The following is a 25706-nucleotide window of genomic DNA, read 5'->3' on the forward strand; positions in this document are numbered from 1 at the left end:
AATGCATTCCAGGTGACTACCTCATGAAGATGGTTGAAAGAATGCGAATAGTGTGCAAAGCTGTCATCAAGGCAAAGGGTGGCTATTTGAATAATCTCAAATATAAAATATATTTGGATTTGTTTAACACTTTTTTGGTTGCTACATGATTCCATATGTGTTATTTCATAGTTTTAATATCTTCACTATTATTCTACAATTTATAAAATATTAAAAAATAAAGAAAAACCCTTAAATGAGTAGGTGTTCTAAAACTTCTGACCAGTAGTGTATATTAGTGTATATTACCTAACCACCCCAGTAAAACTAATCCCGTCCGAATAGGGCTTTTGGGTTTGGGAAAAGTTTGGTGTCTCATTGTGAGTTTGTCTGGGAACAGATGTGCTTAAACCAACTCCTATTATTATGCCATGTTCTCAGCCCAATCAGTAAGTAGTTATGTTGCACCTACCTGCATGCAGGCCATGGGAAAGTAAATGTAGTGATCTGTTTACTACCGTATGTTAAAGTAGTTGCAAGTGCTTGGTATCAACTGGAATTTTGAGACTGGCATTTTTTATTTAGTCGTAGGTAGAGCACCATCTAGCGGATAGTAGTAGAACATCTGTGACAGGTAATTTCCAATAGGCAGTGATTGATAATTACTTACTAAAGCATCGCACGTAAACTAAATTATAACATTATTTCCAGTCTTCTGTGGACTGACAGAAAATAACTCCACACCTGTCTGATGTATGCAACATTGTATCCACCAGAAATAACACTGTCATTATAATGAAATCCACTGCATATGGTAATTTTAAAGGAATGCTGTCTCGATGTGAACGAGTTTCTACGACATTACTGACCGTTTCTGAAACATAATTTCACGAATACTGTTGTTACAAAAGTTGTATTTACTTTATGGTTTACTAATTCAGATGTAATTACTTATACAAACAAAACCATCACTTACGGTTTGTATTATTTTCCAAACACCAATTTTTAGAGCAAAGTTAGACAATTTCCTGTATTTTATTTAGCACTGCGATACTTTATTCACGTTTTTTGTGTTATTATTGTCTGTCATGCAGGTGTCAAAACATTTTATTTGACAATGGTACTGACTGGTACAGTTAGCGTCACTGGAAGAAATCGAGCCTTGTGCGCGGCAGAGAAAGTGAAGTGGAATCTCAGGGTTCGTCGGCTTGTCAAGTGAATGTTGAAGTGAGGGTGTGTTCGCCATTTACCTGGACGGCCATCAGTGCTCTTGTGACTACTTTACTAAACGAGGACACAGATACAACTGTACATTTGTATTTATTGTGTTAACGCTGGCTACTCTTCTGAAGAAAGCAGGGTCCGGATTAAAGGTATGCTTGTGAAGGGAGGGAGTCTTAGAAACGGCTTTTGTCGATTCGGGAAAACCTTTCCTATTTCCTGTATGATCATGTTTGGCCTTCAGCTGAAATAGGTAGCTAGCTAAAGTTAACTAGTTAACCACAGACAGAACGTAGTTACTGTGGCAGACCAGTCATTTACACATTCTTTCGAATTAAGATAATTTAGTACAAGTGGAGGGTCAGTCTCACCATAAGAATGAACATGTCAACTGCTGGCTAACGTTACAGCAAGTGTTGTTACATTGGAACCTTCAACAGCATCGTTTTCTATTACCATCACGGACATATTCTTTTAGCTTGTTTGACAACTAGAGATGATGATTTGCATTCATTTTCCATATAGTTATGTGGGATGTATTGGCTAGTAAAGTGACTGGAGAGCATATAGTTAGCTTAGCTTACTACTACCACCACAGTACAAGCCATTGATCACATATATTTCTAACATAGGCCTAGTTATGCGTGTAGTTAGTTGCACCTCCAACCCAAACCAATTTTCTCTTTGAGTGGTATGGTAATATTATTGTAGCAAATAGAAGTTGAGGTTGACCAAACTGTATGATTTGTTCAGCGAAGATGATCAATACTGAGAATGAGTTAGTTCGGGCACCCAAACAAATCCATTGTCGAGCTTGATAAGATCCAATCATGTTTGTAGAATGTAAATTGCTGTGTTTGAAACATGTCTAACTAAGTGTCTTGCTCAGCTTTGTGGAAAATAAATTGGGGCATAAACATGTAGTCAGTTCCTCCTTATCCTTTTCCATGGGCCAGTATTGAAGGAATCCCAGTGTGCCTTTTCGTTTGGGTGTGGTGTGTGTGTGTGTGTGTGTGTGTGTGTGTGTGTGCGCATGAGTATCACTTGATGACAATGTGACATTCCTAAGAATAATGGACTCAACTGTCAAAGCACCAGATAGATAGATCTGGAAAGACATGATGAGTTGTTGGTTGTCCAATTGGTAATCTAATCTTATAAATAGTTGCTTGGTTAGTTGTGCAGCCACCAAAATCCCATTCGGTGGATTACGATTTTAAATCATAATTACTGTGAATGTGGTGACAACAACAATCTACTTCTCTACGTGTTGTCCCCTCCCAGGATGTGAAGAAGGCTCTGAGTCGGGGCTCCAAGATGAGTGTGACGTCATGGTTCCTGGTCAGCAGCTCAGGTACAAGACATCGGTTGCCACCAGAGATGATCTTTGTAGGCCGGGAGGAGTGCGAGCTCATGTTGCAGGTGTGTAACGACATCTACAGCACCTTATGTTTACACACCAGACACCATCAATCTGTCATGTGACCCTTACACAATCAGCTGTCCATTTACCCTCTTGTGAAAGGATGTGGCCTATATTAGGGTCATAACGCAAAGAAAGAAAGTTAGGTTAATGTACTAGAGATCTGGTAGGAGTTGACCTGTGTGTACATGAGAGTTGTGTATTTGTAAGTGTTTTATAAGATTAGTGCCTGCTGGGAGAATTGCCTCTGGCAACTGTTCAATGTCAAAGCAAAATGCAAGTGATGCATTCCACCCTGCTGTTTTTCAACAACAAAAAATCCTGCTTCTAGTTACTGTTTGGAATTCTTTGGGAGTTTCTCTCTGTGTACTTCTCAGTCTTGCTTTATCTCTTTATTTAAGCCACTGGGAAAAAATAATGCTTCCTCAGTCTGTGGTTTGTTCAAAATGTCCTTCCCACCACATCTGCTTGCAGAATTGAAAAGCTGCTCTTGTCCACATTCAGGCAACACTTTCAGGCATCATTGGAAATATTGCTTACAGTGCATTCAGAAAGTATTCAGGCCCCTTGACTTTTTCCAAATTTTGTTAATTTACAGCCTTATTTTAAAATGGATTAAATAAAAAAGTATTTACAGTGCTGCTACTCGCTGTTAATCATCTCTGCATAGTCACTTTACCCCTTCCTACATGTACAAATGACCTCGACTAACCTGTACCCCGCACATTGACTCGTTACAAGTACTCCCTGTATATAGACTCATTGTTATTTTATATATATAATAGTTTAGTTTATTTAGTAAATATTTGCTTAACTGCATTGTTGGTTAAGGGGTAGTAAGCATTACACGGTAAGGTATTCGGCGCATGTGACAAATAAAATATTATTTGATTTCAACAGTGGTTAACATAAGCACCAGGCTTGCATTGGTTAATAGTGATTATTTGCAGGAATGTAAGCAAACTCAAAGGCCTATTCGTTTGGCTATGAGCACATTGTGTATCTACTGTACATGCATGTAGCCTTCATTGCAAATATTTTGTTGCGCTGCTTATGACAGTATCCAGTCTGAGGTTTGTTAGCCCATCAGTATGAGATTCTCAGCTTTGTTCTCTGTATTGTTTTACAGTCGCGCAGTGTGGACAAGCAGCATGCAGTCGTCAACTACAACCCAGCCACAGACGAGCACATGGTGAAGGACCTGGGCAGCCTGAACGGGGTGAGTCCATGTCCCCTGCTTACAAGTTGAATAAAGGATCCAGTCAGCCACAGCCCTCCCTGGAGGGTCCAGAGGCCCTCTACCAGTCCCCCAGCCCTAGCACAAAAGAGCCCTCTCTCAGTGCCAGAGATGGTTGTTAGAGCAGCAATGAGCACTGCATTTTCTGCTGTCCTGGTCCCCTTCTTCTGGTGTCTCTCTCCCGTCTTCTTCTGGTGTCTCTCTCCCGTCTTCTTCTTCTGGTGTCTGTCTCTCTCTCGTCTTCTTCTGGTGTCTGTCTCTCTCTCGTCTTCTTCTTCTGGTGTCTGTCTCTCTCTCGTCTTCTTCTTCTGGTGTTTCTCTCTCTCTCGTCTTCTTCTTCTGGTGTTTCTCTCTCTCTCGTCTTCTTCTTCTGGTGTTTCTCTCTCTCTCGTCTTCTTCTTCTGGTGTCTCTCTCTCTCTCGTCTTCTTCTTCTGGTGTCTCTCTCTCTCTCTTTGTACTATTGCCACTTCATTGCACTGTTATTCCACAGGAATGAGGAGAGGGAAAGACAGCATTTTCCCCTGAAGTGTGTATTGTGGCACCATCTGTTAGAACACCCCCATCTAAACAGACCAGAATATTAGATGTTACTGACATGTATCATGGTGGCTGTTTCTTATTTGTACTTTACTGTACACGCACTGATAGGCTATTTACCCACGTGTCCCCTGACTGCCTTCCTGAGCCCTACTCAGCATAGATGGCCATTACATAACTGCATAATCTCATTAATGCCTTAACGTACAGGTAGGATAGCTTAACTTTCACTGGGAAAGCAGCCAACTGCAAAGCATCTTAGCTTCGGCAAACCCCAGAGGCTGTGTGTGGAAGGGAAGGACCTGTTGCCAGTGTGACAACTGACTCATTTATCATCAGTATCTGTTATTATTCCAATGGAATTGAACTAATCAGGATTGTTGTGAAAACAAATAATTCCTGTGTATACATTTTTTCTGATGCTTTCAATGTAAACACACAAAAACAAACTGTTTATTTTCTCCCCAGACTTTTGTGAATGATCTGAGAATCCCAGACGAGACTTACATTACCCTGATGCTCTCTGATGTCATCCGCTTTGGATATGATATCCTTTTGTTTATCTGATTATGATTTTGTTTTATTGACTCTTCATTGATTAGGGATTTTCTTGATTGGATCAAACGGATGCATATTTTTTTTGTTGTAATTATTATTATTATTATATATTTTTTTTTTTACAAACAATTGGATTTCAGAAAGTATTGTCTACACTTGCAATTTAAAACACACATTTTCTTCTTCCTCTGTGGTTTGTGTACCCAACTCTCCCAGCATGTTCATTCCTTGTGGTTTGAGTCAGGGGTTTTAGATTATGTTCAACTCTGGACTGAACATTTCTTGGACTCGGGAACCTCTGAGCTGAAAAACATGAATAGTTAAATTGAGTTGAAATAACAGGGGGGAAAAGCTGCATGTATTATTTATGTCAGAATAAACCTTCTTTAACTCTGCTTCCACATTCTCATGTGTACATCCTGGAGAGGAGTCAACACAAGGTGCCAGAGGAGGCTCTCAAAGTAAGTGAGAACTTCCACACATGTACATATCATCTATGAATATGAGTGATAGTCAGGTAGAGGCTTCTTCATATCCTACTTTCCTCTTGTGTGTTTTAGCATGAGAAGTACACCAGCCAGCTGCAGATGAGTATGAAGGCACTGGAGGCAAGGAAGAAGGAGAAGGAGAGGCAGCATGCTAAGGAGAAGACCAGAGACTCATCCTGCTTCAAACAGGAGAAAGCCGAGCATAAAGCTGCCCTCGCAGCAGGTAAAAACCCTGTTTAACTCGCAACTTCAACTCTTCCCCAGTCCACCTCTTGTTGTCCTTTTCTTCTAGAGCCCACAGTATATGTGCTATCCTACATTATAGACCAGGCCTAGGCATTTTCTCTGCAAGGTCGAAAATCATAGCAATTACAATTGATGAACTTAACTGTTTGTCTTGCCACAAACAGTACCAGCAAATACCAGTCTGTTATGCCTTCGGTAAAATATTGCTGCTGATGTCAGTTTCATTATCTTATTTACGTGAGGAAGAAGAAGCCTTTTATACCAAAAAGTGTTAGAGGATCTGTAGATGCACACAGCTCTCCTTGTTAAGTGAACCCCTAGTATACGATCAAGTTACCTTGTGAGGGGATTGGGTCAAAGGTTCAATCCAGTAGGGTCAGACGAGCAGCATTACTAGTGTGGAACTCCAGTTGGCAGGATGAGTGAAGTGATATTGGCCTGGCCTGTTGAGCTGGGACACACAAAGCCTTATGTCTGTCTGCCATGCCTCTGGACTGGGGCTCCAGACATAGGCAGTAGTGCTGAACCTACTCCTGGTGGTGCTAGCATGTGCACTAGAAGGATTAGAAGTGTGTGTGTGTGTGTGTGTGTGTGAGAGAGTGAGCCTGTGTTTTTCGTGCCAAGCGGGCACGGCTGTTAGGGGGATTGTGGATTTGCTGTCTCACACACCGCACCGTAACAGTACTTACAGGTGTCCCTCTGTCCTCAGCTCTGCTCAGGGCTACATCTTTTGGGAATGTATAGGATTTACAGTGCAGTTAAGTTCCTAAAGCACTGAGGCTTGTTCTCAGCAGGGTAATGCAGGGGTGGACCATCACTAGTGGCTTTAACTACTGACAGTCACAAGGTTATGAAACAACAGACACCAGCAGTGAACACTTCCTTTAGAGGTTTACATTCAGCCTCTTCCTCTCCCACTCTGCCTGTATGTGATGGGTTAATATAGCTGCTGACTGATTCCTTATTTCCTACTGGAGCAGCTGGACTGGTGAGGTGACCACAGTGACAGTACAGTGGCAGGGTCCGCACCCTGTTGACAGTTCAGACACTGAGGCTGTGAGCAGGATATGTCTGTTTTTCCTGCTGCCTTGCAAGGTGTGGACTGTGGAGCCTGGCCTCTCCTTTTGCTTCCTGTCTGTAAAGCAGTCTGCAGGCTCTCTGAGTGTACAGTAGGCCTGGGTGTGACTAGTCTACCCTGACAGGACCTAGGGCTATTCACTCTTTCCACCATAGATGTTACAGTAACTGTCTACTGTTTCCAGATTTCTATGAAATATGAGTCAACATTTTCATGTAGATGGACATAGAAGCTCAGTTTTGGTGACTTTTAAAATAATTTTCTATTCCAAAATGAATGAAAATAAAAGTATGCTGACACCATGTAAATTATAATTTCCACATCCAGAAATTAACCCAATAACACATTGTAATTAACAAAAATTTATACATTTTTTTACATATTGGGCCATTTGTATATAGCCAAATCATGGTCCATATTATCAGGTAGGCTATGCCTTTAGCCCAACTGATGTAGCAAAGTGCAAATAAATAGGCTGAAGCATGTTGTTGTCTATCTGCATTTACCGTATTTGGCTAATCATTAGCCAGATCCCAAATGTGATCTTTTAATTAGTTATTATCCTATTGATCCCAGAAACCACTTAATGTCACAATTCCCCCCCCCCCCCCCCCCCCCAACAATTGCCTGGTTGCCACTACTCTTGCGCAACAAAAATATCTATCTCATCACAAGTTAAGCCCCTCTCCCCAAAATATTTTGAGGTAGAGTGGCGTTGTACTTCAAGCTACCCTAGAATTGACCGGTGTCAATTTTGTTTGCAGAGGAAAAGTAAAAGTGAACTGTTCTAGCATCTTCAAAGTGTGCCTCAGCAGAAATATTTTTCATGCTCCAAAATGAGTGCAGCAGAAACACTGAATCAGTTATTCCCAGGCCCTAGACCAAGCAGGGAGTGGGGCCTTCTGTTATCAATGGGATCATGTGATACACAATCCTTCTGGGAGGAGAATGAGACTGGACACTAATCCTAATCTTCAATAAAGGGAGGAGATAATGGTAACGGTAATGAAAGTAAAATGTGAAGTTTTTCAAATAAAAACACTGGCCTGCAGAGTTTAGTGACCCATCTCTCCAGAGCAGAACATTAAGAAAAACTGCCATAACCTTCCATCTACAGTACACTGAGTGTATAAAACATTAGGAACACCTGCTCATACACAAGACAACTTTTTGGACAACATTTATGTCTGATGATAACCAAACACTGCATTCCACAGTAAGAACCTCCATACCAACAGTCAAACATGGCGGTGACGGTTTGGGGATGCTTTGCTGCCTCAGGACCTGGATGTTTTGCCTTAATAGAATTAACCATGAATTCTGCTCTGTATTAGAGAATTCTACAGCAGGACTTGAAACAGCAGTTCATGCTTGCAAACCTACAAATGTTGCTTTAGTTAAAGCAGTTCTGCATGCAAGAGTGGGCCAAAATTAATCCACAGCGATGTGAGAGACTGATCAACAACTACAGGAAGCATTTGGTTGGAGTCATTGCAGCTAAAGGTGGCACAACCAGTTATTGAGTGTAAGGGGGCAATTACTTTTTTCACACAAGGGAACTGTGTGTTGGAAAACTTTTTTTTAAATAAATACAATGTGTAACATTTTTTTTGTTATTTGTAAACTCAAGTTCCCTTTATCTAATATTAAGTATATAACATTCAGTATCAAAAATTGAGAAAATCAGAAAGGAGGGAAATATTTTTTTCACAGCACTGTACAGACATACATAATCATGATTGATCCATATTGTTTTTATCCATCTGACCAGTAAGGGCATTAGGGCAGATTTCTTGTCACCTTCATGGCTGTGATGACGTTTAACAGCTGTCTGGCCAGCCCGGGATGCTAGCCTATGTGGCATAAATCAGATTATCCACATGCCTGGTGTCTGTGTGAAAACTAAAGCGCTCCATTGGGGCTCACACACTGGCCTAAATAAAGCAAAGCACTACAACTCCAAAGTGATGTTTCCCAGAACACACAATAAGACATCAACATAGAGAGGGAGAAACAGAAAGGCACGACTAGGGCTGTTGTTGTGACCGTATTACCGTCATACCGGCGGCCACGAGTCATGAAGGCAGTCAAATTTCACATGACTGTTTAGTCACGGTAATTAGGCTTCTCCAAGCTCTGATTCTGCTGCTGGTCATTAGTAGCCTACCAAATTTGCGAACTGCTTGGTACTCAGCACTCTATTGTCCCTCAAATCACTCTGACATCAACCCAAATCTAATCTGAAATCTAATCAAACACTTCATGAGACCCCATGAGCTCATATTGCACAACATTTCTATAGGCTATGTAATTGTGGGAGAAAACGGCGTGATGGCTGCTAATAAAAAAACGAGGATCTCATCAGCTTTCTATAGGCTAGGCCTACTATATTTATTTCTCAACACTCCTAATATTAAGCACATTGCTTAATATTACAACAGGAGTATAGCCTACCTGGCTGGCAGGAAAATAAACCACTTGGAAAAGCTTCCTCCACTCACTATTTAAGTGAAATAGTGCCTTTTTTCCCCTAAACCTTTTCTAATCATAGTCGCACAGCTCTTGTAGCCTAGCCCATAGGCCTATATGTTTAATGTTTTTTGTATCACAACTAAAGTGGTCAAATAACTTCTTAATTAAGCACATTAATCCGCTTTACAAGGGGTGTAGAGCCTAACTGGCATATATAAATAAATAAACAATATGTGAGTTTCAAGTTTGGGGAAGTTCATTTTCATATAATAAAAGCATTACATGCATAATTGCATTTGTGGTCACTTTTGATAATGGTGTGTTCCGTTAATGGAACATTCCCGCTTATAGCCTACTACCATGTGCACATTGCTGTGCTTATAGTGTCAAGAAATGGCCTAATAGTTCATTGACATTTTATGCTAAGCGTTCTGATCTGTTGGGTCAGCTACACTGCATCATTTTTTTTTTTTTATGCTAGTGGTTGTATTAATTTTGGATCTATCGCATCCCACAACTGTTCCAGACTATGTTTGGAATATTTATTTCTCACACAGAATAGAATAGGTCATCTTCTGTACTATGGGGGATTGTAGATTGACATAGGCTACTGCTTTTGCTGTTCTTTAGGCCTACTCATCTTGTTGACTGACAAAAAGTAAATGTGGACAATTCTTCCATTATCTTCAATATGCACCTCAGAATTCAATAAGAACGTGCGCAGTTTCGTCCCCGATGTGTCGGTCTTCACTTGTAGCCTGTAAGAAAGACGCGATCACGTGACCGAGAGCTGTGTGAGTGAGAGATGCTTTGGATTGCGCAGCACATTTGTGCCGCGAAAGGCATGGCTTTTTTTTTAGGGTGCATTACAGCCACCATGAAATTCGAGGCATTATCAAGTGCTTGTCAAATTGTGAATGAGAGACTACTGGAGTGTGTACAGCCTGTGCAAAAAAAACTAAGCAGAGCTCATGCCTTTTCAAGCGACTATTATTTCAAATCATTGTTGGTCTCATCATGCAGCATTACAATGTATTAAAAAGCAAAACATATAGCCAAACGTTTGTAGAACAACTAAAGTTACATTAATAACTCTAAGCATAGAGTACCTATTTCTTTGTTAACCGCTCAACACAGAATAGCTAGCTGCATGTGCGCACTCCCTGAAATCGCTTGGAGAAAATATTTATATTTTATTCAGCTTTGTTCAATTGTATTCTTCATACTATAAAATAATGCCACGGAATTATAATCAAATCTTGTCTGCTAAATGAACTAGTGTAGCCCACATCAGGACCTAACATAAGGACAACTCAGAGTATGCTATTCTTTTCTTCAGAAATAGACTACATTTTCTTCATATCATGCTTCTTTAGTTCTGTCTAAAATAAATAATGGATTTATTGTGGAGGTGTAGGGTATATTACATGGATTTATTGTGGAGGTGTAGGCTATATTACATGGATTTATTGTGGAGGTGTAGGCTATATTACATGGATTTATTGTGGAGGTGTAGGCTATATTACATGGATTTATTGTGGAGGTGTAGGCTATATTACATGGATTTATTGTGGAGGTGTAGGCTATATTACATGGATTTATTGTGGAGGTGTAGGCTATATTACATGGATTTATTGTGGAGGTGTAGGCTATATTACATGGATTTATTGTGGAGGTGTAGGCTATATTACATGGATTTATTAGACTTTTAATTGGCTTGTAGGCTATTTGAGGAAGCCAGGAGATGCTAAATCTGTTTGTTAAGTCAATTACCGTGAGACCGACTGTTATTTGCTTGACAATCACCAGCTGACCAAATTTTGTGACCGCCACTACCCTACCACACACTTTTTTTTGGTGGGGGGAGTGACTTAACATTTTTTGATGAAACATATTTTTGTTGCGCAATAGTAGTGGCAACCAGGGAAGTGTTGTGAGAAATTGTGACATTAAGTGGTTTCTGTGAGAAGTACAGGCAGGGGTGTGTTACCCTAACAGGTAGGCCTACAGTACATTATATTCACTGTTTATGCACGTTTTTTTGTGGCATAAAATTAATCAATAGGATAATAACTCATTAAAAGATCACATTTGGGATCTGGCTAATGATTAGCCAAATACAGTAAATGCAGATAGGCAACACCATGCTTCAGCCTATTTATTTGCACTTTGCTGCATCATTTGGGCTACAGGCATAGCCTATCTGATTAGATGGACCATGCATAGGTTATTTACTTGGCCCAATATGTTAAAAATAATTAAACTTATCATTTTACCATCATTTTACCATTGTGTTATTGGGCTCAGGTGGAAATTATATTTAAAATGGTGTCGGCATACTTTTATTTCCATTCATTTTGTAGAATGTCCTTTTTTACAAGTTTTTCCAGATGACACGCTGAGCACGTTCTTATCAGAGTTAGAAACATTTTCGTGGGACAAAATGCATTATATTATTCCTAATGTTATCTACTGTGACTGTTTTTGCTACGCTGTTTTGTAATGCTTTGGCATTGTACAGATGTTATGGTGTTTAGGCCTAAAGCTTTTGTGCAATCATTCAGCCATAGATAGTAGGAATAACAGTTACATCATTCAGTTGGCGCTATACTAATTCTGTTCTCTGATTTCTTTCACTCTCTGTCCGTGCGTGTGCTTTTGTTAGTGGCCAGCGAGACTCCAGTGTCCAGACCCACTCCTCTGTATGGGCAGCCGTTGTGGTGGGGGGAGGATGATGCTGAACACAGTGGAGGACAGCGGCCAGACGAGGACCCTGCAGGTCTTAAACAAACGTTACTCTACTATTACTCTATCAATGAATTTGTTGATCAGGATATGTGAGTGTGTCACTTTGAAAGAGGATTGGTATTTCAGTTTTCTTATTAGCTGTGCTGGCTCATAAAGGTTACTGCTCTTGTATTTGATTAGAGTGGCAAACATAACACTTTGTTATGGCACCACATCATTGTTGGATGCAGTATACTAAGAGATGAATGGTGTTTAGCTCTGGCAAGCTCTGTAGTGCCCACTGGGGACAGGGAGCGGCCAGTGTCCCACTGAGCCAAGCCAGTCCTGGACCATGTCAGGCCAGCAGCCAGCGCCTCGTGATGGATTACCCTGTAAGCCCAGGGGACGGGGTAGAGGAGGGAGGGTGACTGTCAGCCTCATGCTGCCCAGCCTGGCTGGAACAGATTACCTCTCAGCCGTTCTCCTTTGGGACTCCAAGCTCCCACAGTGACATTTTTACATGTCCAGCTGGCCTGGCACCCACTGATTGGCTGATGTTCTGTTTGTTTGCTCAGTCTAGCTGCTGGAGCAATGTTGTTATTTGTGGCTTCAGTTTAAGAGCGAATACTTGGCAGAGACAGAGTTTTAAAATTCTGTTTTCCTTGAATGGTGTAGTATGCCACAGTTGTTAGTACTCCCCTGTAATATTTCATTAGTTGTGTCTGTGATTCCTTCCCTTACCCACCTCACATACTGCATGTCCTTTGTGCCTGCAATTTACAGTATTAATCTATATAGACCTACTGTCTTCCCACTGTGTCTGCCCTAACAGAGAATACTAAAGAGGGCTCCAGACATGAGATCAGCGGCTCCCTGTCAGACAGCCAGGCCAAGACAATCTACTCGCACCACAGGGAGCCAAGCTACTTTGAGATACCCACCAAGGAGTTCCAGCAGCAGGAGCTCCATGAGGTTCCCACTAAGGACACTGACCCCCCTTCTCTCCCTGTCCCTGTTCTCCCTCCAGTCCCCACCTCCACACCCCCTGTGGTGCAGAGCCACGCCTCCTTCACCATTGAGTTTGATGAATGCACACCAAGCAAGATCAAGATCAAGGACCATGTGACAAAGTTTTCCTTCCGCCAGCAACGCAAGCTCCCGGGTAAGGAGGCGGTGACAGCGCCCACTGAGGTTATATCAGCGGAGTGCAAGGTGGCTGATTGGCTGGTCCAAAGCGATGTGAGCATGATGAGGAGGAGGTCTCGGACAGAGGACATGTTCAGCTCAAAGAGTGGCCTGCCCATCTGCAACGAGGCTTCCACAGGTGAACTCTGACCATTTATTCACTGACTCCACGGTTACTATCCTCTGTTGCTGTCAGAGCTAACGTGTTTCTGTTTTTATCATCAGGCCACCACCATGAGGATGGGACTTGGAGTGACTCTGAGGATCCTGTTGTAAATGGGAAACGGGCTATACAATTAAAGCCACCGATGGGCCCTCACAAATTTTTACCGCCCCAGCTGGCCCTCCCTAGACCCTTCACCAACCCTGACTCAGCGGATCCTCAGTCTCACTCCCCTCCTCCAAGCCAGGACAAAGCAGACCCCCAGCAGGGCTTCGTCATTGAGTTCTTTGACGACAATCCACGCAAGAAGCGCTCACAGTCCTTCACCAACAACACAGGCCAGCTCGACAGCCCGGCCCTCAGGAACAAGCCGGAGAAAAGGTGCGACCCCAGCACCCCCACCCAGCAGTACACCATTCCCTTGAAGGGCCCGGGTTCTGGAGGCCCCCAGAGGGCCGGCTCCCTGAGGAGGGAGAAGATGGAGGATCGGATCAGTAACAACATCTCCTCCTGCTCCATCCCTCCCAGGCTGTTTAGAAGTGTGGGACGCAGGTCCAAACTGGCCCAGGACTTCACGGCTGAGTTCCTGAGGGAGTCCAGACAGGAGTCTAGGCCGAGCATGAACACAACCTGGGAGAAGAATACGTCTCCTGTGTCTCCTACCACCAGCCCCCCACCAACAGTAGAGGCAATAGCACCCCACTCCTACCCCCACCAGACCACACCAAGCCCCCCTCAGCCATACCTGACTCAGACTTCATCCTGTACCCACCAGTCTGTGCCCCTGAAAGCCCCTCTAATGCCCATGGCCCCACGCAGCCTGGAGGCCCCACGCAGCCTGGAGGCCCCACGCAGCCTGGAGGCCCCACGCAGCCTGGAGGCCCCACGCAGCCTGGAGGCCCCACGCAGCCTGGAGGCCCCACGCAGCCTGGAGGCCCCACGCAGCCTGGAGGCCCCACGCAGCCTGGAGGCCCCACGCAGCCTGGAGGCCCCACGCAGCCTGGAGGCCCCACGCAGCCTGGAGGCCCCACGCAGCCTGGAGGCCCCACGCAGCCTGGAGGCCACAAGCCCCAAAGGCCTGGGGAACGAGGAGGATGATACCTTGAGTGAAGCAGGCACCTACACCATTGAGACAGAGTTCCAGGATAAAGAGGTGGAGGAGGCACGCAGCAAGATAGAACAAGCAAGTCTCTTTGCCTTACTCTCTGTAGTCGTCTGTCATTCTCTGTAGTCGTCTGTCATTTGTTTAATATCACACCTTGTCATGTCATATGCTTCACCATGAGATAACCTTCCTTGTCAAGTATGCGACTATGATGCTATCTATCACAAGCCAACGCGAGTGTCACAAAGGAGAGCCAGTGGATGTGGCAGCCTCCAGCCCTGCAGAGACAGCGTTCACACACTCACATCATGCTTTGTTCCTGACAGGTGTTTGGTGTTGTTGAGGGGCCAGAGCAGCCCGGCCAGACTGCAGCAGCAGCATGTAAGCCTGTTGAGTTTCAGGACAGGGAGGAGCGTAGGGAGAGTAGCTTGGTGGATCTGATGCCAGCTCCAGGGCAGGGACAGAATCTGGTGCAGGTAAACCCCCCCCCAGCCGGGCTCAGTGTGGCGACACATTCCTACAGCTAATCAGTCAACAATCAGTCTGCTGGTTCAATAAGCTATCAGCCTTGGAAACACAATTCTACTTGTTCTGATTTCATGATTCTCCATGGTTCACCTCATATCCCTCTTAGATCTTTAGTTGTCTCTGTTGGTTTCTGGGGGTGTTGGTGTGGTAGTTCTTTACTTCCGACTGGGTTTGGGTGTGTCCAACGGGTTTTCACTGGTGGTGTTCTTGGTTTCTACCTGAGGAGTGGAATGGATTGGATTTTTGCTGTCATAAAATGTCATTTTCAGATATAAAAAATATCCCAACATCCTAAGCTGTGAATGTGTTTCTACGCCTAATCGGTTTGTCAACCAAATAAAATTTCTTGAATGTGATTGTGTTCTTTTTTTCCTTCTATTTTAAGCCTGATTTCTATGTATTGACTGCTGTTAAGACATGTGAATAACTAGTGTGATCCTCCCTGCAGGTACCTGGTGGCTCTAAGTGGGTGTCTTGCTGGGCCAGCCTGGCAGACAGCTACACACACTCTGGCCCTGCCTCAGGCCTCTTCGAAATCCCCTCACAGATGGACCTGTCAGGAGGAGGTATGGGAATTTGCACAAAAATTTGAAATGATAATGAGTTATAGTCCTGATTATCAACTTGATAAAAAATGTATCTTCCTGTTTCCATTCAGTTGGTGGGAGGACCGTCCATCAGGCAACGCTCAGTCGGAACATCAATAGTGTGGAATCGGAAGGCCCAAGTTCCAAAACACAGCGTATTCCTTCTCAGGCACCATCGATGGAAAATAATGAGACTCCAACTCCCAGCATTCTTATCCATCAGGACACTTACTCTACCTATGATATCAAAGAGAGGAGCTTCAGAGTCCTTGGACCACAGGAGGACCTCCACAACCTGTCTGTACAGGATGACCTTGACCAAGACAGCCTGAGTGATGCCAGTAAGTCAGACGACAGCTCCATCGTGGAGCAGAGGAAGATGCCCACACCAGAGAGGACAGACAAGAGTACATCTCAGAGCAGTGAAAAGGAGAGGCCCACACTCCCAGCCAAGTCTACATCATTCTACATTGGCTCTAAGGAGAGTGTGTCTAAACAGGAGCGGGGATCCAGACCCAATACACCCAGGATTGAGAGAAAACCACCACCACATCCCAACACACCACAGTTCTCCACAGCCACCCTGACCAAACAACAGGGTGGACAAGAATTTCAGAAGACAGTCAAGCTCAACTCATCAGCTCCCAAGCTTGACTACCAGGGCAGAGTCAGCCCTGAGCCCAACGAGATCGCAGTGTTTCTGGTCAGGCAGGAGAGTTTCATTAAGGACCAGCCAAGTGATGCTGCGGTCACCAGACTCCCACACATCTCCAGCCAGCCTGCTCTGAATGACCCTGACCCTGCTGAGGCGTTCCAGGGTGTTTGCAGCCAGGACACCCACTCCTACCTCAATGGGACCGAGGATGCTCTGGCTGACCTGGCGGCCAAGCTCCAGGCCCAGCCGCCTGATGTTGTTCCTCACCCCATAGATTACTCTCTGTCTGGGGAGTCTGACATGGACTCAGCGAGCACTGCCAGCCTGCGCAACAACCAGACTGCCCCCAAGACTGGATCCAAGAAGCCCTTGTTCACTAGTGGCGTTCAGAGGGAGAGGTCCTCTGCCAGCTCCTTCACCCAGGAGCCCAGTCGCCAGCAGTCAGCCTTCGATCGCCTGTCCGAGAAGCGGCGGTCCCAGAGAGTGGACAGCAGCAGGAAGCCTGAACAAGACAGGAGGCTGGGAATGAGATGCTGTGTTGTAAAACATGGCACCATGGACCTGAGTGACGACCCTCAGAGCTTCAGCTTACCCTACTGGCCTGAAACCATCTCCTCAGACCAGGCGGTCCCCCGGCCCGCTGCATGCAAGAAGTACACCGTCCCCCTGCAGAAGGAGGATCCCACTAAGTCCTCCAAAGTGGCCCAGGCCCTAACCCGCTCCAACAGCATGTCTGCCCCACGGCCCACAAGAGCTTCAATGCTTCGCCGGGCTCGCCTGGGCGAGGCATCCGACAACGAGGTTACAGAGACAGACAGAATCTCCCAGAACTCCCAGGAAGTCAGTGGGACCTCCAAGGCCTCCCAGGACAGTAAGAAGCAGCTCTCCAGGCTGGATATGCTGGCTCTGCCCCGGAAGAGGACTAGCTCCTTCACCACTCCCAGTGATACAGAGTCCTCAGCACCCAGGACAGGCTTCTCCAACCGCAGCACAGAGTCCAACAGCGGCTCTGGCCTTAAGGCCTCCGTGGCCGGGCCCAGCACTAAGCCTGCGCTAGGCAGGGCCTCTGGAGCTTCAGGCAAGCTCATCACCCGCGTCCGCTCCAGCAGTGCCAAATACACCAGCAGCACAGCCAGTGAGTAACAAACACGCATATCAGTCTCCCCTTTGCCTTTAAAATGTAATTTTATGTAGTACTGTCTTAGTAATCATTTATTACAGGTGTAAGAACCTGAAAGGTAAAACTGTCTAAATATGTCTCAGCCATTCCTGAAATATTACAGAAATGTAATGAACCATGAAAATGACTTCTTCTGGATTGGAGGCATCACAATTTAGGTCTGCGTAAAGGTGTCACGTCCTATCAATTATCTAGATGAATTGGTTCTGAGTGAGTTTGAGATAATTAGTTCAACTAACAAGTTATGAAGGTGCAAGCCTTGGTTTTATTCTTCTGGAGATTTGGCTTTAAGGGCCTCCACTAACTTCACTAATGCTGTATTGCTATTTGCAATTGATTTCAATCATTTCTACTAGAATACCTGTGGCGAAGGTGGATACCATCTGCACAATGTTCTCATAATCATTATGCAATCTTCAATCATGATAACATAACTGTCTAGAACAATGTTATGAGAATATTGTGGGTCAGATGTGGAATACCGTGCTCTATCCTTTGAGCGATAATCTGTGGTTTAACTACACTTCACTTTCTACATTGTGTCTATGACTATGGTCTTCAACAACATGACTTTGTGACAGTAGCCATTACTGTTGGGTTGAGTGCTCATTTCTGGTTGTGAATGTTTTTGAATCAAAGAAAATCCTAATGAATTGTTTATACAGCAAGACTTAAATCTTGCATCAGTACATTTACCATCTGAATGAGCACAAAACTACAAAACCCTTCTATATGGGTCTATGGGGTATATTTGGGTGTTTTGGGATTATAGTGTTTTAATGGTGTCCTTTCATGGTGTCTCTGTTTTTACCTTCTCCTCATCGTCCTAACTTTCTAAAACACCCTTCAAACCAATTCATGGCTGAAAGGCTCTAGACGACGACAGAAAGGCTCTGACTACACCTCCACCTCCGAGGAGGAAATTGACTCTAACCAGAGCACCCTTAAACACAAACGCTCACACACCCCCTCAGCTTCCCGCTCCCAGCCTCTCATACCCCCACGCCCCAAACCCCGCTCACAAGACTCGGACCAGGAGAGTCACGAGGGAGACGCCTACCAGAACTGGTCCTCTCACAGTGCTGAGATAGCAAGGTGAATTGAGATGGCAAGGACGCAGCATAAGCCAGTTAATGCTATTGCTGAGTGCTTTAATTATCTGCACAGTAATTGAAGTGGTTATTGCGTTCACAACAGTAGTGAGATCATTTGAAACTTCTTGAATTTTTCGCTCTTGGTAGATTGCCTGAGGTATCCATCCCTATGTTGGTCTGTTCTCCCCTTCTAGACTGAGTCAGGACCTGGCTAAAGATCTATCCGTCCTGGCCAGGGAAATCCATGGTGTGACTGGTGATGCTGATCCTCAGAGCTCTTCTGCAGTGGAGGCCAATACACCTGTCTCTACCATCACCGCCAGGGAGGTGGTATGTTAACCACACTGCCCAGTCACACTGATATTTTATTTAGCACACAATGCAGTATATCCTCACCTGTGTTCACTGAATCCTGTTACAATGGCGGGAGAAGACATACACAACATATCAACCAAGAGTTTTCATTATCTCCATGCTGTCGTGTCTTTGGCTATGCCGGATTAAGTGATATGACATGCTATTCTATAAAATAATTTCTCCGTAATTAATATTACCTGATTGAGCTAATCATGTAAATGTAATTAACTAGAGAGTCGGGGCACCACAAAATAATATTTATAGAGCTGTTATCTTCCGAATAAACTCTTAAAGACCTAGTAATATTTTACATCAATAGCAGTCAATATTAATCGTCACCTTAATTCAGTCTCATCTGAAAGTTGTAAATTCTTGGTTATCTGCACGAACCCTGGCTAACAAGTTGAATCAGCAATACAACATTGGGTTTCATTATTTATTTACTAAATACCAAACTAATCACACAGAATTACACATACACATAATTAATCATAACTTGATTACAAATTACGTCATAAAGGAAAACGTCCCTAGCGGGTGGAACAGATATGACAGCTGGTTACACAAAAGAAAAGGGGCTGGGTTTGAGTGAAAGAGCGGGAAGACTGAGGGACACAGGGAGAAGCTGTGCTATCGTAAATACAGTATCTTATCCGTTCTAAATTACCGCCCATTTGGAAAAGGAAAATGCAATAAATATTTACTCTGAGCTGCGCTTCAGTAGGTTGGTGGTAGATGGAAGGCCGTGTTGCCAAACCGAGTCCTTTGAAGAATGTCTCTGGTGGTCAATTGGATACGTTGTAGTAACGTCGTTGTGTGATAGACGGAATACTCTGTCTGTTCCTTCCTAACCTTCGTTTGCAGCTGCTGTTGCTAACTCAACGGCTAGGAGGTATCACTTCTGTAGTGAATAAGAGTTCAAAGTTCATACTATTCGCAACCAAAGCTCACACTGATGTTGGCTTCGTTCTGTAGTTATTATCTGAACCATTCTGACATCGGACCGTCGTCCTCACATCCTCGGAACAGGAGGTTACATTGTCGTCAAGGCTTTATATAGGAAGGGAGAGTGGGGCATGTTTGAAAAGTTTTATAGCCCATGTCCCTTCACAGGGCGGGCCACTGATTGAGCATAGCCCTAACCTTATGAAAACTTTAGAATTTTAGAAGCTAAAATCACATTTCATCCCATCACGAATAATTTCATATTCAAACATTTAAATTGAACAACAATTCCATGTGAATCCGATAACTCTGATGTGTAGACTTTCCACTGTAGAGTTTGTCATCTTATCATTGATGAGAATGTCTCAGATGACAACCGAACTGACATCATATTCATTAAGTACCACCGCATATGTTAAATTGGTTGGGTTTACCAGAATATAGTTAATTTCCCCCCACCTTCTGATGTTCCCAGAATCTCTATGTTAACCAAAGGGGTTTGCAAATGTAACATCAGTAGGGTAGAGAGAGGAAAAAGGGGGGAAGAGGTATTTATGACTGTCATAAACCTACCCCCAGGCCAACGTCATGACAATGCTGTCAGACAGCACAGCCATCTCCTCAGGCTGCCCAGCCTTCTCAGTTGCAGATTTATCAATGAGTTGCTCTCACATCTGTGGCCAATGCAAAACATTAATTTGACTGTCATTAATGGGGTTGTATCCATCAATTCATCTTGATTGTTGTTTCTTCCCTGTTTCCATATCAGCTACCTTATGATTGGCACATATGATAACCATCCTTAAATGTTGAGACTATCTGACTCCTGTTGTATTGCAGTTGGTCCATCCCATCCCAGAGGCTGGTGTGAACTACCTTAGAGTTCCTCCTGGATCCGCTGCAGCCAGGGACCCCGACCAAACCATTATGAATGACCAGGAATACAACTCTAAGCACAGAGGATGGAACCAGGAAGTGGTTAGACCATACTATTATTTATCATACCACTTCAAGCCATTTTGAGAATGTTGAACATTATAAATAGATTCTGTCTTTTTTATAAGTTGCTGTTCAGCCTTGTTTTTGTGAAATTGAGAGTTGACTGATTGTTTTTGTCTGCGATCTCTCTCCAGGTTGTTGTGGATGATCTGATGTTGAATCCAGTGTCCCAGATCTCTCTGGCTATTCGAGAAAACACAGAGCAGCTAGCTGAGAAAATAAAGTATGAATTTATACAAAGACATGAAGTATGTTCAAAAGTTCACAATACCTTTTCTGTCCATTCCCCTCACATCTCATACCAGAACGAGATGATAAGTTTTATTAGTCCACTGATATGTGGTAATCTCGTTAGCTCTGCGTGACTTTCTGAGTGAGCTCAGCCACTTAGCATGGCTAATGGACTCAGACTGAGTGAACTGTGCTGTGTTGGGCAGATAGCCTATCCTTAGGTCCTTAAATATTCAGTATAGTAATTCCTCATTTGATATGTGGTTGCTCTGTCTGTACTCTAGAGTGTGTTTTTGTGCTTGCAGGGTACTATTCCACAACAAAACTGACGTTTGGGGGGAGATTGACTCAAAGCTCAATACAGAAAATGACATCCCTGTCCTGAAAGGCTCAAACAAGGTTGGTATTTCCTCAAGTTTCTCCAGTTAGTTTATAGTTATTTGTGATGATTTGCTGTATAATGTTTATTTCCATCAGCAGTGTGTAACATGCCTATTTGTATTTCAGGAAATCACAGCTATTCTGAAAGAGCTCAGAAGAGTTCAGAGACAACTTGAAGGTAAGTGCACATTCATCACAAAAATCGAGTAAAAGCTCCATGTAAACAAGCATCACTTAAAATGTTTTTTTGCTTTTTGTTAAATAATTTTTTTCCCCTCAGCATTTTAGTTGTGTTGATTTATGCCTGATTTTTCTGTCCCCTCCACAGTCATCAACACTATCATTGAGCCCAGTGGAAATTTTGAGCCAGCCAAAGCCTCCACTCCTAGTGCCACCTCCACTCCTAGTGCCCCCTCCTCAGCCGGGTTGAAGCCATCCAGGGCCCCTTCGAGATACTGGAGAACCTCGGGTTCCCAGCGGGGTGGGGTTCCCTCTTCCAGCTCCAGGCCCAGTGAGAGTGTCAGGAGATCAGTTGTGGCCTCTGAGGCAGAGAGCTACGTGGTCTGAGGTTTTGGAACACAGTGCCTCCCCTTCACTGCTGCATCACAATTCCAGGTGTTGAGAGAGTGGATTAGAGGGGGAAATGGGCACTGCTAGAGAGAACTGTGGCCCCACCGCACAAAGACACTACTGTACTGTGTGTGCACTACTAGACAACTGCAATGCGCATTGAACTGCCATGGTGTGAGAAAAGGGTTGTACGAGACACAAAGCCATGCAGTGGTTAGTTCAGTCGAGGGAAAATCACTTTAAAGGCCCATTGCAACTGTTTATATCAATAAAAAAAACATTTCTGGATAACATATAAGAACCTTACTTTAATAGATATATATTGAAATTGACAAAAATAACTTTTTACACAAACTATTTCTCAAGCAAGAATTTTGCTAGGACTGTCTGAGTGGAGAAGAAAAACTGAAAACTAGCTGTTCTTGGCAGAGGTTTGGAACTCTTTGTTATTGTTATTAACCAATTTACCGCATGTTATTAACCAATTTACCGCATGGTGATGTCACCATGGAAAGCCGAAATGTCCGCCCATGCAAACCTGCTGATTAGAAGGACCTGTCTAGATTGTATTTTCAACCAGCAACTCCAGGATCAGTGTTAGTTTCATCAGCTGTTGAACAATATGATACAAAACACATAAACAGAATTTTGACTACACTGGGCCTTTAAGACGAGGTCATTATTCTGCCATATACCCTTGTTGATCTCACACTCAGAAAACTTAAGCATACTTGAATTTGATTGATTGATTTCTATAATTTTATAATTGGGGAAATTTTGCTGCGATCAGCTTAGAGCACAGTATATTTAAAAACAGCTTGAGTATATTTTATTTAAGGAAGTATATATTACTAAAGTAATTAACTAATACAATTAAAGCATATTTTGACTTTGCTTGATTAAATGTATAAGTAAAGAATTTATATTCTCCAGGATTCCTTGATAGGTTTATTCAAGACTTTATCACTGCTTTCTTTTGACCACTTTCTCCCTCTATGGACCAGACCTATTGAAGAATGGCTAAAGTATTTAATTGTAATGATTTGTATATTATTAAAGAGTTTATAAATTTGCACTTGGACACTTGCTTTTGCGCAAATAGAATGTTATTTTTCTGGTCTCTTAAATGACATTGAGGCATTTTTTAAATGAAATGTAAGAATGGCTCTAGGAGTCATTGCTTTACAAGGTCTCATGTTGCCAGTAGAAACTTTTGCGTATGTATTCTCTAGAGTCAAAGGTAGTGCATGAGGAAGCAGACCTGATGTCTATCTGACACTATAGATTTCCTTGTTCTCAGAACTGAAAGTCTGTGTGGAGTGTATGGTTGGGTGGGCATGTCTGGGGGGCTTAGTGCTGGGGTAGAACGTTAGTTTTAATCACCTAGCAACAGCCAACTGCTGTATCTGCGTAGCTCAGCCCAGAGATTTTAAGCTTTGAAACAATAAAACAAAGGACTCATTCAGGGCTTTTACCAGCTAGCGCCATTTGGAAAGTGTGTTTGTATTGCTGATAGGTTTGATTGTCATAACTGGTCAGTTGATTGCACAGCTTTCAATAATGTGGTCAGACATACAGTGAGCTCTAAAAGTATTGGGACAGTGACACATTTGTTGTTTTGGCTCTGTACTCCAGCACTTTGGTTTTGACATGATATAATGACTATGAGGTTAAAGTGCACACTTAACTTTAATTTGAGGGTATTTTCATCCATATCGAGTGAACCATTTAGAAATTACAGCACTTTGTAATTTCATTTTAGGGGACCAAAAGTGTTGGGACAAATTCACTTGTGTATTAAAGTTGTCAAGTTTAGTGTTTGGTCCCGTATTCCTCGCACGCAATGACAATGATTATATCAAGCTTGTGAATCTACAATGTTGTTGGATGCATTTGCTGCTTGTTTTGGTTGTGTTTCAGATTATTTTGTGCCCAATATAATGAATTGTCATTTTGGAGCTACTTTAAGAACATAATGTTTCCAAACACTTCTACATTAAATGTGGATGATACCATGATTACTGATAATCCTGAATGAATTGTGAATAATGATGAGTGGGAAAGTTACAGATGCACATATCATACCCCCCACCCCACAAAATGCTAACCTCCCCTGATATTGTAATGGTGAGAGGTTAGCATGTCTTGGTGTGATATTATCATGGTAGCATCCACATTTTAATGTAGAAGTGTTTCGAAACATTATATTGTTATTTACAATAAAGGTGACTATATAAAATTACACCGTAAATTATTTATCATTAATTTCTATTGGGCACAAAATAATCTGAAACGCAGCCAAAATAAACAGCAAATGGTTTTGGTCCCCTAAAATGGGAGGACTATGTACAAAAAGTGCTGTAATTTCTAAATGGTTCACCTGATATGAACAAAAATACATTCAACTTAAAGTAGTCCGTCTGCACTTTAACCTCATAGTCATTGTATAATTTCAAATCCAAAGTGCTGGACTACAGAGCCGAAACAACAACAAAAAGTGTCACTGTCCCAATACTATTGAAGCTCACTGTATCTCAGGGCAGTGTACTTTCTGTCCCCTTCTTGATTCCCCTTTCTTGGTTGAAATCGTCATCTGTGGCTTCAATTTTGCCAAAGAATACCAATGATACTTGTCTTGTAGAAGTGATTATTATTAACACTTTACTGACTTAAATGCCCTCTGACAGTTTTCAGTGTCGCTTTCTGGAGATATTTTCTCCAGTCTCATTGCTGTACACTCCTTCATTCCACCAATAAGCACATCACACTACATGAACTCCTGTGATGTTGATGCCAGTTTTAAAGGACTGTATCAGGTGTCAACAGCAAAATGCACTTGCTGTTTCTTGTTTTGTTCTAATCATTCATCATAATTGTGAGCAGAAATGTTGTGCAGTTATACATTAAATCAAAATGTCATGCTATATGTACATATCTAAGACTTGATGATCTAGAGATGACCACACCATCTTGTATTTTGCACTAGTACCATTGGGACCCTTTAATCTTATGCTGAGAAGCTACACATTAAGCCACCTTTTTTTACTAAGGGGGATGCTCTCATTCTGTTAGATTGTATAAATGATATCCTGTCCGGAAGGAAAGGAGACTGAAAATGCAATAAAATAAAGGGACTACAGTCCACAAGTGCTTGTCCTTTTCCCAACAGTTTGTGTAGCTGTATATGAAATTGTAAAAGGAATTTCCCTCAGTGCCACAAAGCCTTTTGGGATATATGGTTTCATACCACAAAGTACAGTTCTTGTTTACACCCATGGGCTCAGTTAAATCTGTCTCTGAGCTTTTGATTGCTATGACACAAAGTGCTGCTGCTATTCTGCTTTGTGGAAGTTTTATTACATTTCTCCATCAAAAGCTCCAGTTAAACACTTTAATCGAGAAATATCTTGATGTCATATGTGAGTCAAATGTTGTATACCTAGCTCATATCCCTTTAAAGTCATCAGTCACCATGGTTTGTTTTTTGGGTTGGTTGGCTCTTGCACCCTAAAAGTAATGTTAAGTTCCACATCCTTCAGCATCTGTTATTTATGATGTTTTCCAGAATGAATTTATTGGAAAGGTTATACATTTTGTGCAAAGTTTAGAGAATGTGATAACATGTTGTAATAAAGAGATTTGTAATCAATTATGTTGTCATCTTCATTATTTTTATTCCAACGCCACTTGTTTGATATAAGCCTAATATTGTAGCACTCAACAGAATCATGTTTTACAAGTACTTTTATTTATACTGTA

The 25706-nt window shown here is 42.8% G+C and overlaps 1 protein-coding gene across 2 annotated transcripts; it reads left to right on the forward strand.

The window, feature by feature from the left end:
• The first annotated feature begins 1098 nt into the window (after nucleotides 1–1098).
• LOC109893761 (centrosomal protein of 170 kDa protein B) lies at nucleotides 1099–25596 on the forward strand. 2 transcript variants are annotated; one of them, XM_031829017.1, is made up of 19 exons: nucleotides 1099–1352; nucleotides 2485–2622; nucleotides 3753–3842; nucleotides 4867–4945; nucleotides 5359–5417; nucleotides 5517–5667; nucleotides 11906–12019; nucleotides 12800–13291; nucleotides 13378–14498; nucleotides 14747–14896; nucleotides 15397–15514; nucleotides 15607–17325; nucleotides 18240–18465; nucleotides 18659–18794; nucleotides 20607–20744; nucleotides 20900–20988; nucleotides 21302–21395; nucleotides 21504–21555; nucleotides 21706–25596. In XM_031829017.1, the coding sequence occupies exons 2-19, from the start codon at nucleotides 2518–2520 to the stop codon at nucleotides 21942–21944; spliced, it is 5172 nt and encodes a 1723-aa protein (XP_031684877.1). In that variant the 5' UTR covers nucleotides 1099–1352; nucleotides 2485–2517; the 3' UTR covers nucleotides 21945–25596. The 2 variants fall into 2 exon arrangements, with proteins under 2 accessions (XP_031684877.1, XP_031684878.1); XM_031829018.1 differs by having other exon boundaries at nucleotides 18345–18465.
• The last annotated feature ends 110 nt before the right edge of the window (nucleotides 25597–25706 follow it).

Source organism: Oncorhynchus kisutch, linkage group LG7 (assembly GCF_002021735.2).
Source record: "Oncorhynchus kisutch isolate 150728-3 linkage group LG7, Okis_V2, whole genome shotgun sequence".
Lineage (NCBI taxonomy): Eukaryota > Metazoa > Chordata > Actinopteri > Salmoniformes > Salmonidae > Oncorhynchus > Oncorhynchus kisutch.